General features: G+C 28.6%; 1 protein-coding gene across 9 annotated transcripts; it reads left to right on the top strand.

The window, feature by feature from the left end:
• The first annotated feature begins 354 nt into the window (after window positions 1-354).
• LOC132939047 (protein cycle) lies at window positions 355-17,794 on the top strand. Of its 9 annotated transcripts, XM_061006044.1 has the most exons (16): window positions 2,553-3,000; window positions 6,794-6,835; window positions 7,716-7,808; window positions 7,883-7,993; window positions 9,093-9,158; window positions 9,685-9,922; window positions 10,835-10,927; window positions 11,002-11,119; window positions 11,200-11,349; window positions 11,531-11,813; window positions 11,880-12,018; window positions 12,090-12,208; window positions 12,272-12,536; window positions 13,500-13,665; window positions 13,731-13,914; window positions 16,033-17,794. In XM_061006044.1, the coding sequence occupies exons 2-15, from the start codon at window positions 6,807-6,809 to the stop codon at window positions 13,898-13,900; spliced, it is 2,040 nt and encodes a 679-aa protein (XP_060862027.1). In that variant the 5' UTR covers window positions 2,553-3,000; window positions 6,794-6,806; the 3' UTR covers window positions 13,901-13,914; window positions 16,033-17,794. The 9 variants fall into 9 exon arrangements, with proteins under 9 accessions (XP_060862032.1, XP_060862027.1, XP_060862030.1 ...); XM_061006049.1 differs by lacking the exons at window positions 2,553-3,000; window positions 7,716-7,808 and adding an exon at window positions 355-659; XM_061006047.1 differs by lacking the exon at window positions 7,716-7,808 and having other exon boundaries at window positions 2,554-3,000.
• The last annotated feature ends 101 nt before the right edge of the window (window positions 17,795-17,895 follow it).

The raw sequence follows: 17,895 nt of genomic DNA, 5'->3' as shown, positions 1-17,895 counted from the left end.
TATTAGTCGTGAAACAATTTTTTTAAATTTAAATTTACATATAAAAATAATTTAAAATCATATAACAATGAAAAAAGCCATTAAAAAACAAAAATTGCCAAATTGCAAAATAAAATTTGGTATATTATTATTATATTCAATAAGACACGAAACAGATTTTTGACGCAACGAACACGGAGCATCGAATACTTACTATAGCTCTCACTAGAAATAAATGCAAAGTTCATTGAAATCCCGTTCATAAAGTTTTATATTTTTATGTTTATAGTAAGCATGTGTAGAAAAGTATTCAAGTAGAGTTACGCATAATATTATGATATCTCTTGATAAGTGCTCGCAGTGACTGACGACCGTGCAGATCAGTCGTGCCTGGACGGACGTGAACGGTGAAATGAAAACGTATTACAATAATTGATAAGACAATCTGAGATCGTGCACTCTAATATTATTATATTTCATTTTAATACTATTAATACTAATATGTGCACACGAGTTCACGAATCGCGACACACGTCGACGGACCATCGCATGCCATCCAAGTTATTATTTATCAACCGAGAGAAATACGGCGATTTATTGCCTCCGCCCTCCAGATAATTGCGACGAAATAGCAAAAATCGCGTGAACTTTGAACTTCGGGAGCATAATTAACGTAACAAGTAGGTAATAAGTAATAACGTTTGAACGTTAAAAACATCGTCTTAATAATAACGATAATTATTTACCTATGTAGGTTTATAGATCACTAGATCGGCATGGGGCCTGTACCTATATAATATTATATTTATATATTTATTATACGTGAGATCATTTACTATACTAATAGTTATAATCAATGGAAATACGCAATTATATACTATACTTACAGTGGCGTACTTAGATTTGGTTATGGAGGAGGGGGTACTTATTTTTATTAAAATATATAAAATAATATTATGTATATAATATATAAACGTATGTCCTCTACATAATATAAAATATAATACGTATACTAATGAATACAATATAGATTAATGAATAATTATTATTATGTACCTTGTACCTTATGGCTTATATACAACTATACAAGATGTATAATCAATTTACAATTATTTTATCCTATACCAATCTTTAATAGGCTTTAGCTTCATTCTTCGAGGTAAATTTTTCCGAGTTACTATTGTTCCACAGTAAATCCTTCTTTTCATTTAGCGTATTCTACAAAGCTATAGTTCATTGCATTTTTATTTTCTCATAATAATATGTTTTTAATATTCCTTAGGTTATAAATGTATTAAATAAACCGAAAACATTAAAAACTATCAGGTTAAAAAAAAATGGAAATGAAAATCTGATTAATGCAATTACTTGAATATTTAGGATAAAAAAAGTTTATTAGTATTTACCAATTTTCCAATTTTTTTTTATCTATCAAATATGATTTTATATTACAGTTGTTGAAGTAATATTATTGTACATATATATCAAGTTAAATTTTAACAATACAAACAAATAAGGCGACGATAAAGTATTAATATTGTATTTTATCCTAACTTATAAACTATAGTTATAGTACCTATATAGTTTGATTTGCATACATTTTAGTTTTATTACCTAACTTTATTCTATATAAAATAGTATTTATTTTTACTTTTTAGATAACATTTTAGTTTTTGAGAACACTTGTGGGTGTTTCACAGAGTACCTACAGGTCCCTCGTCGGGTACTCTGCACACATATTCATAATGCAATATCATAGGTATAATATACTATATTTACAACGAATATCATTTAAAAACTTATTCGGCTGCTTTATAAGTTCGGTAAAACAAATATAATACGGTTACTTGCGTACGGTATTGCAGTCGACCTATGTATGTGGCATATACATTACTATATTATATTATGTTATACTGCTTGGTTAGTCGTGCCCATACGGCTACACCGTGTTGTAGAATATTTATATTTATATTGTAATGTAGTCCCCGTTCTTAAAAAAGTATTACCATTTGGCGTAGGTTCTTCAACTCCAACTTTTCGAGCGATTTTTGTGTATAAATCTCTCCATTACACGCCTAATATTATTGTAAAAATAAAACTTACATATACCTACCTACTCGTATACATATTTACTAGGTAATATATGTAAAACAAATTATGTAGGGATAATGCACCACAATATATTGGTAAGTACCTAATACAGTATATACCTAGGACCTAGGTACTTAATTATAATTATAATATCGATGTATCGTACCTAATTACGATGTTATTACTTATTAAGTTATTTAATTGTTATCTATGCCGTTAAAGCAGGAGAATCATCATTTATCAAGTTGTTTATTATTATAGTTATTAGAAACTCTTGCGCGTTATTATTATTCATTATTATACACATCTTATAATGTGTATTAAATATTAATATAATATGTATGCACAATAAAAACACGAATTTGAACAAACTCGATAAGGCTGATCGTCGGTATAATAATTATTACTCTCCGATAACAGTACACAATAATATATATGTATATGATACATACCCATTAATAATGTAATATTATATTATTGTGTTATTGTGATGAGCAAGTCGACGACAGCGGTACACGGCGCGCGGACGAAAAATCATTTAGATAAGTGAGCGAGTGTTTGGAGAAGACTTCTCGCCGTCGTCGTACACAATATTCGAGTGTGTATAATGTTTTGTGTGTACATAGGCCGATTGCGTGTACGCGCCACGCGAAACGATAGTAATATTACCATAATAAGTATGCCAGGCCGGCAGAAACGTGATCGTCCACCGTTTATTTAGATGTTATAATATTGGACTATAATGTATCTATTAAGTTTTGGTCTAGAACAAAAAATTAAAACATAAATACGATTTCTAACAGCCGCTGCCCCGCCGACGTTTTTCTCGCGTTGCTCGATACGTCGCCGCAGAAGCCGATAACGGACGTTTATACCTATTATTGTTGATGTATAATATAATATATAATATACTTATATAATTATAAATTGGTGAGTAGCGTCATTTATTCGCATGTACCTAATATACACACAACCATAAGAGTAGGAACACAGAGTAGTTTGGTAGTAGCCAAAAATAATATCAATATTAACGTTTTAACTTGAGCTCTGTTCCGGGTTTCCGGGATCACTATTCACTATTCATGTATAGGGCCAATGGCCCGAAGGTATTTGGGGGGGGGGGGGGGTCCATCAACATCCTCAGAACCCCTTAAATTGAATATATTAATTCAAAATAAAAATAATTAATACTAAGTATTTTTGTATGATTTGTATTTCCTTATGAAATTTATTTATTTGAGGTTGAAATATTAAAACACTTAAACAGCCGTGACTTGACATTTTTTAAAGTTTCATATAAAATGACAAAACGTTAGTCGTTGTTTCAAAAATGGCAATGACCACGTTATAGGCCTAGTTCTTGTTATATTGGTTAAGGGTCTAAGAGTCCGATCTATCCTACTTGTGGACCGAGGTGTCATGCAATATTATGTTTTAACAATTTCAGGTTTCAAAGGTTTCTTTTACAAGAAAAAATAATAACAATGTTCGTTACCTGTTTTGGAACAATAATATATCAATGCTATTAAAACATTATTACCTTATTAATACATTATATTCTATATTATTTACAATTTATGCTTAACTTAAATTAAGTTGTGTAATTTTGTTTTACTTTGTTTGTTGATGTTGTCTAATGTTTATATTATAATTGATAGTAGTATTGATAGTAGATCTGGTTGTACTGCTGCTTCCCCTATTGTGGTATCAGGTACCTATGCGGTGTTTGAGTCTCATAACCATATACTCATATTTTCGACATTCTGTTATTATAATATGATTAATCATAAGATAAACTCCCCAATCCACATGAATAGCATATGGCCATTGTGGGTGTATTATTTTAATGTGTTGAGAAATTGTGCCCCATTCGAAGGAGATTTATAATAATTTCGTCTTTCTTTTTTAGAGCTGGGTTTTACTGGGTTTGAATGCTGCCTTTTATTGAACATAGTTTTGTTTTTTTGGTTTTTTTCAATCTTAGATTAAGAACTTGATGTAATTGTTTCTTTTTGTCCACATAATATGTGAATATGTGAATATGTGATAATGTATAGGATTGGAGTGTGACTGAGTGGTGGCCGATTTGGATGCTTTTTGATCGGCTTTTTCGTTGCCATTAATGTATTCTATTACACTTTTATCATTGTGCGTATTAACACCTAATAACATCTATTACCCGTATATTCGTGAACGTTTTGCACATAATAAATAATAATATTTACCTATACTATACGAGTGTGGTGTAGGTGCAGTACAGGACTCGGGTTATATTATTAATTCGTCCAAGACGGGAATGTGGGAGGGCCTTTAACACACAAAAAAAAACAGTACCTACTCTGTCACACCTGTTTTATGTGCTAAATGATTTACCCGTTTCTGTCCAACTACGAGTACCTATGCCAATATTTACATAAAATATAATATATAAATAGATAAATACACATATATTTATATTATAATATGTTAAAGGGACGAGTACTTACCAAATTATTATATGCAGCTATGTACGCATGCATTATATGCAGAGAACGTGTACAAGGTGGGTTTTTTGGTGAGCCCCCTCCCCACCCTATCACAATCCTCCGTGTCAACCCCCCCGGCTCCCATGAAATGTTTAAAAAAAAGTTTTCTTGACATGGCCATGTAACTAGTGTAAGATTAATTAGTTAATTAATTTAAAAAATATCCCACTTTCACGGAACTATTAACGTGCATAAGCATAAGCACTGTAATAGTGTAATATGATGTTATGACTTATATAAGTTACAAATTATGTATATAAAACGGATACGTGAGATTATATTGATCTCAAAATGTAACTTAATGGTTCAATAATAAGAAAAATAAATCAAACGTCTCAATATTAGGTATATTGATTAAATTCAAATTTATGACAAAGCAGATAGCAAAAAGATTTGTGATCTAATTATTTTCCACTGATCACTTTGCTAAACAAAATAATATACATTTTTTTTTTACTAAATCTAGAAAATTGATTACAGATTCGGTAAAACTTATTACATATTAAAATAATCTACCTAACCTAACTATTTATAAATTGTATTATAATTTATATTTCTCTCTCAGGTTTTGTTCTAAATGTGTGTGTATGGCGTATTCGTGTACAATTATTCCGTGATATAGCTTTTATTTATATTTAGCTACTTACATAATGTAGTTATAATCCATATCATTACATAATTACGTTTTTGTATAGATTTTGTTCAACTGATATTTTCCCGGTACTCGGTAGTTTGCAGGACCAATCCGAGCCTGGGTGGTGGTTGCATAATATTAATATTTTCTATTATCGCCCTGATCGATGTTGTATTAATAGGTATATTAAACTGTACAGGTCCATAATATCGTACCTATTATCATATTATTATATTTGTTATTATGTCTAAATAAATGTCATATTATCTTACCAGAAACCACGACTTTCAACGAATTGTAATTTACCTACGAATCCCGTTCGTTTTTATTTTGAGTAAAATTCATTTTATATACCTGCGTTCTGTATATTTAAAACATACCTGGATAAATAACTTATACTGTTAACTATATGTCGTAGGATAGTGCGTACCACATTGGCATAGATATTTCTATTCAGTATTCAAATAACTGTTAACGTTTTAAAGTATAGACAGGTAGGCAGTGAAGTAATATTGTCTGGACGTATAGTTATGTATTGGAGTACCTACCTAAATTAGCATTTATTGATAATCATAATAGCCAACAGGTAGTTAAGTAATGGATTGCAAAATATAAGCAGTAATAGTTCCTGAAGAAACATAATACTACAAAACATACTCGTAAAAACAATATTGTAATAACTACAATGTAATTATTAAATAGTATGACAGTTGATGTTCGTGATTAAAATTACTTTCGTATAAAAATACAAAATATGAAAATTTGAATTTTTTTTTTTTACATATATACCTATAGTATACCTTCCTTATTTCATTTTTATTATACCAAATTCATCATTGTTTCGATACTTACAACTCTAATAATAGTCAATAGGTATGATAGTAATAATTTATACGTATTTACATGCATCAACTTACTAACTGTTGCATATTATTGTATCAAATAAATAATAAAATTACTGTAGTTGAGCGGTTCTACTAATGATGAATTAATATTTTATAAGAAATACTTTCTCTTTCGATTGAATTTACTAATTTAATATGTGCTGTTATATTTAATTTAATACATTATAATTTGTGAAGGGTGAATATTCAATAATATATTTATTGGAGAATAAATATCTATAAAATTGCATGTATAGAGATCGTTGATTATTTATTAAATAGTATAGTAATACATTTTTTGTAATTCTATGTAAGAAAATATGTTTCCAGGATGCATTTGACAGGTATACCTCCCGCTGTACATTATAATTATTTGGTTAAGTAGATATCCGTTACGTCTGAATATTTAAAAACAAATATTATGTCAGTGACGTATATACTGTTAAGGTTTTGTATTTTTCCCTCCGTGTGCGTAACAATAGAAGGGCAGCAATCTCTGGTTCAGACAAAAAGGGTGGACATTATTAATTTCCTCTAGGGCAAGTTAAAAACGGATTTAATATTCGAATTTTACAAAAACTTATAAAGGTGTTACACTGTTACCTCAATTTCAAGTATCAATGTATCATTTACATGAAACAATAACAAATAAATAATATTAATTTTGTATAATATTTCAGGAAAGGATCTAAAATGAAGCCGAGAAAAAGACATTATTCACGGTACGATCAATTGTTTAAACATAAATATAATATTGAGTTATGTAATATTACATCCTTGTATAGATATAGGTAGATTGTAAGCATAAAAATAAAGTTTTATTCGAGCGCTTTATTTCTATTAAGAACCATTTCTAATATTTAATATTAATATGTATATTTATTTTATTTGTATTTGATATATTTGTCAATTTACCTAATTTTTTACGAAACCTAATTGTATTATTAAAAATATGTACTTATAATAATATTATGCATTTATAAAAAATGTACACTTATAATTTTTTATACAAAAATGTTTGAACATTTATAAATATAAATTAATTCTTAATTTGAAAGTTGGATAAAAATATATTTTGGAAAAATCATATTTTCATAATTGTTAACACCAAGTATTTTAAAGAATTTAAAACTTTCAAAGTACAAATAAAATAAAACATTATACAGCAATAATTGTTCATAAGTTTATCATAATTATTGTAATATGCCTTACTATAATAGACCGTATAGAATATTATAGCTGAGTGACTGTTTTAATGCATCGCATAGATTACAATCTACAACATTATTCAAATGGTTCCTAATATTTTTTCCTTCATTGGTTTCTGGTATATATATATGTACAGTTGAAATCGTGCTAACAAATGACGTAAACGCTTGTCGTCGGCCAATGGTAAGGCTCGATCACGTCGCGCAAAACCACCCCCTAGAATATCTCGCATAAGAGAATCTTTAGGACTATTGGATCTGATACTTACAAGTGTCAGTTGTACGTTGCACTTATTTCGTAAAACCTTAGTTACTGACAAAATTTAACTAGTCATAAAATGGCTAGAAATTCGGATTTTGCTTCTTATTGTAATAATCTGTTACACGATCATAGTGATTTAATGAATTTCGATAACCTGAGTCATGACAGTCCCATGGAACAGCTTGTTTATTATGATTTACAACCTGTATCTGAAAATATTAAGGAGTAAGTAGTTAAATATCACTAAAAATCAATGTTTTGTAAATAATTTAAAAAGAAAAATAATATAACATTTTTAGAAGTTCATACAACATGCAAAACAGTACCCGACTGGCTTCATCTACGGCAGACCTAAGTATGGATTTGAGTGGAGATGAACATTACAAAAACAAAAGGAAAGCATCTACACAGTAAGTACTGATAATGTATATAAATATTCACCCCCTTAAAAGACAAAATGATCTTTCAATGTTCATATATAAAGTATTAACATATTATATAACTTTTAATGTGATTTTAAACTTTAATTAATCCATTATTCTGTAACTATACAATATTTCATTAATATTTAATTGTTAAAAAAATTTTAAATCGTTGAAAACGTCATTAAATTTTAAATTTATTGGATTTGTTTCATTAAATGTTATAAAACCAGTATTTAAACTAAACATGAATTTAAAAAAATGTAAATTTATACTATTTGTGTTACGCGAATTAGTTTCATAAATAATTATAAAATAAAATAGTTGTATATATTTCAAATACAAGTGGTACTTATTATACCAACCTGCTTTCATAGGCACATTGTATACGTGAGCAATGAGCTTATTTGTATACATTTACTGTGGTTACTGATATATAAACTACTGATTTGTTGATACTGCGTAGTTATTAATTTGAATAAAAATTAATGGTATAAAATTAATATCATCATTATTAAGTAAGAACTTTTAATTTGTGTTATGCATTACAATATATTATATTGATACATATCACTAGATCAGTTAAAATAAACTAGGTTATCCAAATTGAAGAATTGGCTTAAAAATAATTATATTATTCGAAATTCGTTCATTTAAAATAAAATAATTGATAACATTTTTTAATAATATTGTTTTATTAATTGGAAATTGTACCTACAAAAGACGTATATTTTTTTGATAAATTATTATAAAAATTTGATTTAATCTAAAATAATTTTTAAAACAATTATATTTATTTCAAATTTAATTAATGTGAAGAACAGATTTAATTTTTAAGTACCTATGGGATTTATATTTAGTGATTGTAAACATTAATCTAAGTACTTACTATGCTTAAAAAAATAAGAAAAGTAATTAAAAAGAAACGTTTTGGTTATCGGAACATTATTAGTGTATTAATTATATTTTTCTACAAATCTAAGGTACCTACTATTTAAACTAAAGTAAATTTTGATTTTAATTAATACATTTTTTTTTAAATTATTGATACAAAGTTATTTGTTTTTGTTTTTTTATGTTTATATAGTGGTAGCGATTTTGATGATGACAACAATGATGATTCAAGGTCTGTTCGAAATGACAATAACAAAAAGTAATGTGTAAATTTCACTTAAAAATATTATGCCTGGGATTTTTCTTTCATAAAGTTATGCGAATTACATTTTAAATAAGAATTTTCAAGTAGGTAGACTATCTGTTTTACAATGATCGGTGCTTTTTTGATTTTGTCTAAATATGTTTGTGGCACAGACGCACAGTCATCATTACATTGGAATTTAAAGATCACCTATCAGTTATCACGTCTTTCACATCATTATTTTATAGAAGTATATTCGTATTATAAAATTCACTACTCTTCTGTCTTTCAGTATATTTTGTCAATTTGTTTTAATTTTTTCAGTGATCACATATCGTATTGTATTGTGAAGTCTACAAACTGTAAATACAAATAAATATAATATGTTCATTTCAAAAAATATTGCTTATGCTAAAAAATTAGAATTAGCTTATACAATAAGTAGGTAATGTTAATTTATAGAGTATATTGACAACATATGATTTAAGTACATTAGTTTATAAATGAACAGTTAATTTGCATATATATTTCTTCATTGTAGACATAATCACAGTGAGATTGAGAAACGTAGAAGAGATAAGATGAACTCTTATATTACCGAGCTAGCTAGTATGATACCAATGTGTCATACTATGCCACGAAAGTTAGATAAACTGTCTGTACTCAGGATGGCCGTGCAACATATGAAGACAATTCGAAGCACAGTTAATTCATACACCGAAGGTCATTATAAGCCTTCATTTTTATCTGATCAAGATTTGAAAACTTTAATCACACACGTAAGTTTACTTATTAGAAGTTTTAGGATGACCATTTGTTCCCCAAAAATATTCAAACGGGACGATTTTTGTCCGGTGGTTACTGAAAATAGTCTCGTTTTAATCGCTATCTCCTGTAATATACCTACAAGATTCCCCATAAGTTTTTCTACCTTTACAAATAAAAATAGTTCGACGGAAGTCACAATATTTTCTTATGAGCGTTCTTATATATCACATTTTTACGACATTGGACATTCAACCGTTAACTATTGATTTCTAATGGGACGATTTTCTTATTTTGTTGTAATTCAAAAACAAGTAACCATAGATACTTGAAAATATCACTAAATGTACATGGTATAATGTTTAAAATATTATTTCTCTTTTTGAACTATTTATAGACATTTGAAATTTTTTTCTATAAATATTGATAAAATAATTTTGTCGGTGGGCCATACAGCTTAACAATTTAATACAAGGTTCCAGATTCCTTATAAGTTGTTATAATACGAGTTATAATTTAAGGTTATAATTTAAATATTAGTTTTATTTATATAGGTACCTACTTAAAAATATTAGTTTAGTATATAAGTTATAGGTACTCAGTGGCGTAATTTGAGGTAGGGGGGAAACTGGGGAATTTGCCCCAGTCTAGTATTTACATCAACCTTAAGTCGGCACATTTGTATGATTATCCTACAGGATAGTAGGCACAGGACCTGTCCACCTCTGATCAAAACTATATAAAAAAAAATATTAATAGTTTTACTAATATTTTCCAAATAATATTTTTTTTTAAAACATTGGAAATAATTTTTTTTTTTAATTACTTCCAATAGTGCTAAATTTGTACAACGTGGGTAGAGTGTAGACCGTACCGTCTATAGTTTAATACTTAAGTTAAAACATTTCAATACCAATATATTTCAGGCCGCTGAAGGTTTTGTTCTCGCTGTAAGTTGTGATCATGGGAAGATACTTTATATATCGAAATCCGTGACTCAGGTTCTGAATTATATGCCGGTAAGTATGCAATTTTAAATATGAAACAGTTAAAAATGTCATATAACTTTAATATTAACTGTTGTATAATACAGGAGGACTTGGTTGGAAATAATGTTTTCGATTATATCCATCCTAAAGATGTAGCTAAAGTAAAGGAACAACTTTCCTGTTCAGACTTTGGCCCTAGAGATAAATATATCAATGCAAATAGTAAGTTTAAATGCTGTTATTTTATTTGATGTTAATATAAATATTATAGGCATAACAGGCGGTAATTATTTTTGCAACAGCAATGTTACCGGTCCGTGCTGAAATGATGAATACATTGTCAAAAATGTGTAGTGGAGCTAGGAGATCATTCTTTTGTCGAATGAAGTGTAAAGTATATGATATAAAAGAAGAAGCAGACACGACTACAGGATCAAAGTACACTCAATCAGGTATAAAAATACGTTATATATTTTATCACTGTGTATTCAATAGTAGGTAAAATAGTAATAAGGATCGGTACCATAGTTTGAATTAATAACAAAATTATGATTTGATTATTGAAAATACCAGTTTTTTTTAACAAAGTGTACCTAATTAGATACTTTTGAACAATAGTGTCTTTATCTTTAGATAGACGATATAATGTAATCCAGTGTACTGGTTACTTAAAACCCTGGACACAGATAAATGAATGTGAGGATGTATCTGGGAAGAGTTTGGGATTAGACGAAGATAATGATGGTAATGGTGTTGGAGGGGATTCTGGATCTCCAAACAATACATCGTGTCTGGTAGCCGTTGGTAGAATTATTAACAATTTGGCTTCTTCTTCACTTTTATCGGACATAGTAAAACCACCATGTTTTACCTCAAAACACACAATTGATGGAAAATTTCTGTCCGTGGATCAAAGGTAAACCGTGCATAATTAACTATGGTCAACTTTTATTGTATGCTTAAGCACTCGATACTGTTACAGGGTGACATATATTGTTGGTTTTTTACCTCAAGAATTATTAGGTACTAGCATGTATGAATACTTTCATCAAGATGATATTGCTAGACTTGTAGATGTCCATAAAGCAACACTGCAAGAGTGTAAGCCAAAAGATACTGAGGTAAATGCATGCAAAAGTTAATTTCTAAGGTTTTGAATTTCAAAAATTAAAAAAATATTTATTTACTATAGATTTATAAATTCCGGGCTAAAAACAAAACATTTGTAAGCTTACGGAGTTCGTGGAAAAGTTTTCGAAATCCTTGGACCAAAGATATAGAATTTATTGTTGCTAATAACATTTTGACTAGGTATCAACTGTTAATATAAATTTAATGTTGATTTTAAATTTAACGCTGATTTTGTATTTTTAGGACAGATTTCAAACCTGATAGCAGCAACAAATCAGAATGTTCTTCACAAGGACAATCTCAAAACAACTATGATGGTTTTACAGATCAGCAATTGTCGAAAAACCAACAGCAGCTAGGTAATAGAGAAATACAAAACTTGATTACTTCACATATAGAAGCAAATAAAATCGGAAGACACATTGTTGATACGACTTTAGATGTAAAAAAGGCAATGTGTGATACCGACAGTTCTCCTCCAAACTCTCTAAAGGATACAATAGAAAAAGTTAGTATTCATCGAAGTTTAAAAATAGTTTTATACCTTTTTGTAATTATTTGTATTCAACAAAAATAATAATGCAATATTATTTGAGGGAGGGACTTAAATATGAAGTTATGGCGATTTTAGGTTTGTGGAATTACGCTTGAGTTATTAGACTGAAACCAAATTGTTTTTTGCAGTACTAGACATTTAAGACGATACCTACAATTAAATTTACTTAAACGACAAACAGTTAGAACTTCAAAACTGTGCAGCAGTTTAATTCTAATTACGTACATAATCATACATTTACATTAAATATTTAATATGAAAAGGTTGGATTACATGTGAAAGAATTTAACATTGCTTAAAATGTTTATTCACACCAGTGGCGTATACAAGGGAGGACGTGGATAATCTTCCATATTGTGTTTGATATGAATTTTGAATCAATTCAAATTATATTCAATTCTTTATTTATATTCCTTATTTATATATATTATATTCCTTATTGCTAAATATTTTACTATTTAAGTAAAAAGTTTTGAGAGGGTGGGGGATTTTCCAATTTCCTCTCCATTTAGTTATGTCATTCTCTTTTTTGATCCCCCCTTTCAGAAATCATGTCTACGTCACTGATTCACACTAAATATAGAATACATTATACAAATAATAGTTACTCTCAATATTCACAAATGTACTATTTATATTTTGTTGTAATTTAAAATATACTCGGAAACACCGATGTTATATGTATATTTTAATAATTGGCATTTTAAGTATAATAAAGGGATTAATCTAATTATTACAATTTAAACAAACCAGTAGCCAGACGGCGTATTTCAGACTTGAAATTTCCGAAGACACAAAATGTAGAAAATAATAAAACTTGTTCAATAAAAGTTAGGCACTTAGGCGTAGTACGTCGTATGTGAGAGAGTTTTTTTTATTAATTATAACATTTTTATAAGTGTCCACTGTTTCCAGGAGTCCAACAATGACCGTTTACAGTTTCTGAGTTCACCGCTGGCGATGCTCAACGAACCAGGCACGTTGTCGAGTAGTGGTGGCGACGGTGGCAGTGGCGATACAGATTCGTCGTACACCGCGATTCAGGACAGCGTGAATCTGTTGAACTCGACCAATACCAATAGTATTCAAACTTTAACCGCACTCCACTTTCGAATTTTAGTAAAATCCACATACTTTTGATTCCAGATGACTCGGAGAACATGCTCGGTGAAATAATGACATCGTCCCCACAACAGTTATCTAATTTGGGAACTAACGACGAAGCCGCTATGGCTGTCATTATGAGTCTCTTGGAAGCCGATGCCGGACTAGGTGGACCTGTTGATTTTTCCGGGTTACCATGGCCTCTGCCGTAACGCGTATAATAATGGTAACGACCTATACTATTTATAATTAATAATAATAATAATGTTTAAAATAAATGTTGAGTTAATTAAAATTAGTCGAATCACCAGCAAAACAATGACTAAATAAATTAGCCTGTAAAATTAAAAATCAATATTTTAAGAAAAAAAACAACAATATATTTTATTTTATTTTATTAATCTATTACACTTTTTGTTGAATGTGTTTAAAATAGGGTAGAAAGAATATTTAATGAGGGATATTTGAGATAAAAATACCAGAAAAGTATTTATTATTACAAAATACAAGTATGGACAAAATGAAATTGTCCCAATTTACATCTTACCCAGGTTTCCCCTATATAATATTTATTGTATTGATAGAATGATACAATAGGTACAAATTACAAATGTACAATAATTATATAAACACAATTAAAATATAATATTATTTGAAATTGTATATTGTGACATCGTGTATTGGTCGGTAATCGCGGCATGTTATCTTAAAAAAATGAATATCATATATAGTGTTCACATTTAATAAACCATTAAGTACCTATTATAAATAGTAATTTTTTATAGGTACTGAATAATAATAAAAAAAATTATCAATACACAATTATGTAATCTATACTTAAGTATAATATTGCCTATTTTCTAATTTTTAGGGGGGGCTTAAGTTTATATAAATTATGTTAGACTGTTAGAGTATGTTATAGTATTGGATAGAAGAAGGGTGAATATTATTGTTGTGTACAGAAAACTAAGTAGAAGGAAGAGAAATCAAAGGAAATTGGGAAGTTGTATAAGATATATTACTCGGGTAAGACTAGTATGTCGAATTGAGTAGGTAGTTAGTGTACAATGTACATGTAGATGAAAAGAAAGGGGGTTGGGGTTACAAGGGAAAGCGATTGAGTAATAATTATTTTAAAATTAATTCCGAAGAGTAAGTTGTTAAATGATGTAGGCGTATAAGCTTCACATGTAGAATGATTTTTGTCTCAAATTGATTGTTTTATGTGAAGACGATAGAGTTAAATAGGTGCAATTAATATTGTAAAATAATTCCTAGAAAAAATTTATCAACACAGCATAGATGGCTTACAGTGGTGGTGTACCGGAAGGATAATGAACAAGAGAAAAGTTGGAACAAGTTGGAAAAAGCAATGAAAGTACACGGAGGAAAATATAAATGAAGTCTGAATTATATGTGGTTGGATGAAGTGGAGAGAAGTGTCAGGTATTTTGTGTGACAATAGAGGATGCCGTTGAGATTAACTGTGGAAATGTAGAATGAAAGAGAGAAAGACCGAAGAAGAAGTGGATAAACAGAATAGGTAAAGATATGCAAATAGGTGGTGTTTGTAAAAGAGTGGTTGGGAATAGAGCCCTGTGGAGGTGTAAGCCAAGGATGGCCGATTCAATATTTTTGGTGAGAAAAGGGCGTAGAAGAAGGAGGATAATAATAAAAAGAAGAAGAGAATATTTTTATTTATAAAAACGATGCATGTATTATATTTTATATTTATTAAATAATTTACTTTAAAATAAAAATCTTTGAATTATAATTTAAAGAACCTAGCTGACGAGAGTGATTTTAGGATTTTAGTTTATTTAATAAGAACTTTAGTATTTTTCAATTTTACAATTTAAGTAATGTCTAACGAATAATTAATAATAAAGGGGGACGGAGTGGCCGAGTTCGATACCTCGGCCGCGGGCGGCATTTTTCTTCGGGCAAGTCACAGTGTCCGGAGAAGAAGTGCCGCCATCCCCCCACCCGGGGCATGGCAGAAACCTACGGGTGCCCCATTAGAAATTCTGCCAAAACACAACACACACGTGTACCAACCTACCCAATTTAAAAACCTACAATGCCCTCCCCCACACCCAATGGCCTATGTTGCCGCGGGTTACCCAATAAAAAAAAAAAAAAAATTAATAATAAATTGTGAAATATTTTACAAAATGCTATACCGCCAAGAATGATTGATTAGATCAACGTTTCATGTGTCTTTTGATGGATACATATATTTAATAAAATCATTATTGAGTGTTAGAAGAGAAAATAGTTTTTATCGTTATTTCATAAATATTTTTAAGTGTAACTGAATAATATTTAAAATTTTTTTGTGCAGATTCAATCAATTGATTAGTTTTTCGTGCAGTGGAATGTAGTATTATTTTTGCATATTATTATTCAATATAAGCTACCTATGTTAATTATTTAAATTATATAAAAATCAATTTTGAGAAAAATAATTTAGGAGAATTGTTTTTAGCCAATTGTATATTGTATATTAAGACCTTTGTTAACTTTCTGTTACTAATACATACAGAAGTTAGTAAAAGTCTAGGAACTTGAAATTATAAAATAAGTACAAGTTATACACATTACCATTTATATATCCATTTATGTTTTTATTATTATCTTTTATTAGATTTGTATATATTGTAAACGTGTGTTTATGTTTTTTGTAATTTTATTTTATTCGAATGTTTTATTTGTTGGGTCATTTAAATTTATCATTTAACTGTAGTATAATTGTTAATACTCATCCAAGATATTATTTTAATTACATTTACCTTCTTATATGTTTTATTTATTTATGGAATTTATTTTAGATGCTGAGTGGAGCGAATGTATTGATTTTACAATAATATGTGTTTTTTTTTTTAATTTAAAATTTTTTTCGTGTCTGTTATTACTTTTTAGGACAGTAAAAATATTAGATTTTTTTCAACAGTATCTTTTCTAATAGAAACATAAATCTAGTTGGTACTTTGATGGTCAAAAAATTCCAAATAGTTTTCAAAAACGCCGGAAAAAACAACATCAAAATTAAGGAAAAACGGGAATTTTTACGCAAAATCGGTTTTTGACATAATCGATTTTAGTTTTTATTGTAAGACTACATGACATTTTCTATGGTTATTTATATTGGCATTTTCTATACACAATCAAATATTCAAAATATTTTGATTTGTTTTGAACTGTTTATACAGACATTTTCAGTTTCCAATTTTTAAAATTTTTTTTTCTATAAATGTCAATACAATTTTATTTGTTGGGTAAAAAAGTTTGAAAATGTAATTCAATATTCCTCATAAGTTATCTACTTTAATCAACAAAATAAAATGTCTACCTGAAAGTCAAATTAAATTTTTATGAACGTTTGAAGTTTAAATTTTTACAAGATTGTATATTCACTCGATTTCTGATGTGGTGATTTTTTTATTTTGCTGTAATTCAAGAACGAATAATCGTAGATACTTGAAATTTATACCATATGTTTATTTTATCATTCCTATACATGATCACAATATTTCGACTCGTTTTGAGCTGCTTACGGACATTTCTAGTCTACAATGTTTTCTTTTCTATAAATGTTAATAAAATTGTATTTGTTGGTTCAAAATGCGTGAAAAATCAATACAAGGCTTCTGATATATTTTTACTGTATAGTAGTTAAAAAATATTAAAAATACATAGACATGATTTTTTTATAAGCATTTATAAAGTTATTAAAATTTATAAATTATTCAACTTCTGTATTTGAGGATTAAAAATGTAAAACAAGGTTCCACTATGGAACCACACTATGTATGTAGGTTATTCTGTAACCAAAAAATCTCAAAAATATAAAAACACTGTTTTTTTATAGTTATTTTATGTTGAAATTTGACAAATGTACATATTAAATAACAAAGAATAACGATTTTAGTTAGTTTGTTGTAAATTGTAATTTTATAATATTAATCCAACTTATCACTACTTATCCAACTTATTCAACTTATCGGCTACCTACCGTATTAATAATAAGTAACAACAATAGGTATAAACAAAATATAAATTATCCACACTGACAAATCGTCCCCGCTCACAATCGTTTTTCGTATACAATGATATTATTTAGTACCATCCATTATACAGTGATGACCCACTTGTAACCTACCGTACAGCAGATCGACATCATTTTTTTTTAAGCTATATTAGTTAC

This window comes from Metopolophium dirhodum, chromosome 2, assembly GCF_019925205.1.
Source record: "Metopolophium dirhodum isolate CAU chromosome 2, ASM1992520v1, whole genome shotgun sequence".
Taxonomy (NCBI): Eukaryota; Metazoa; Arthropoda; class Insecta; order Hemiptera; family Aphididae; genus Metopolophium; species Metopolophium dirhodum.
Note: the sequence above shows the minus strand (reverse complement) of the source record. Positions and strands in the feature narration are given on the sequence as shown.

What these genes read in the sequence shown, in the direction of transcription:
- LOC132939047 (XM_061006043.1), top strand. Translation starts at nt 7,660, where the DNA reads ATGGCTAGAAATTCGGATTTTGCTTCTTATTGTAATAATCTGTTACAC. An exon ending in AAAAGGAAAGCATCTACACA is followed by an intron (nt 7,994 to 9,092) that starts GTAAGTACTGAT and finishes ATGTTTATATAG; the next exon opens with TGGTAGCGATTTTGATGATG. An exon ending in AGGTTCTGAATTATATGCCG is followed by an intron (nt 10,928 to 11,001) that starts GTAAGTATGCAA and finishes TGTATAATACAG; the next exon opens with GAGGACTTGGTTGGAAATAA.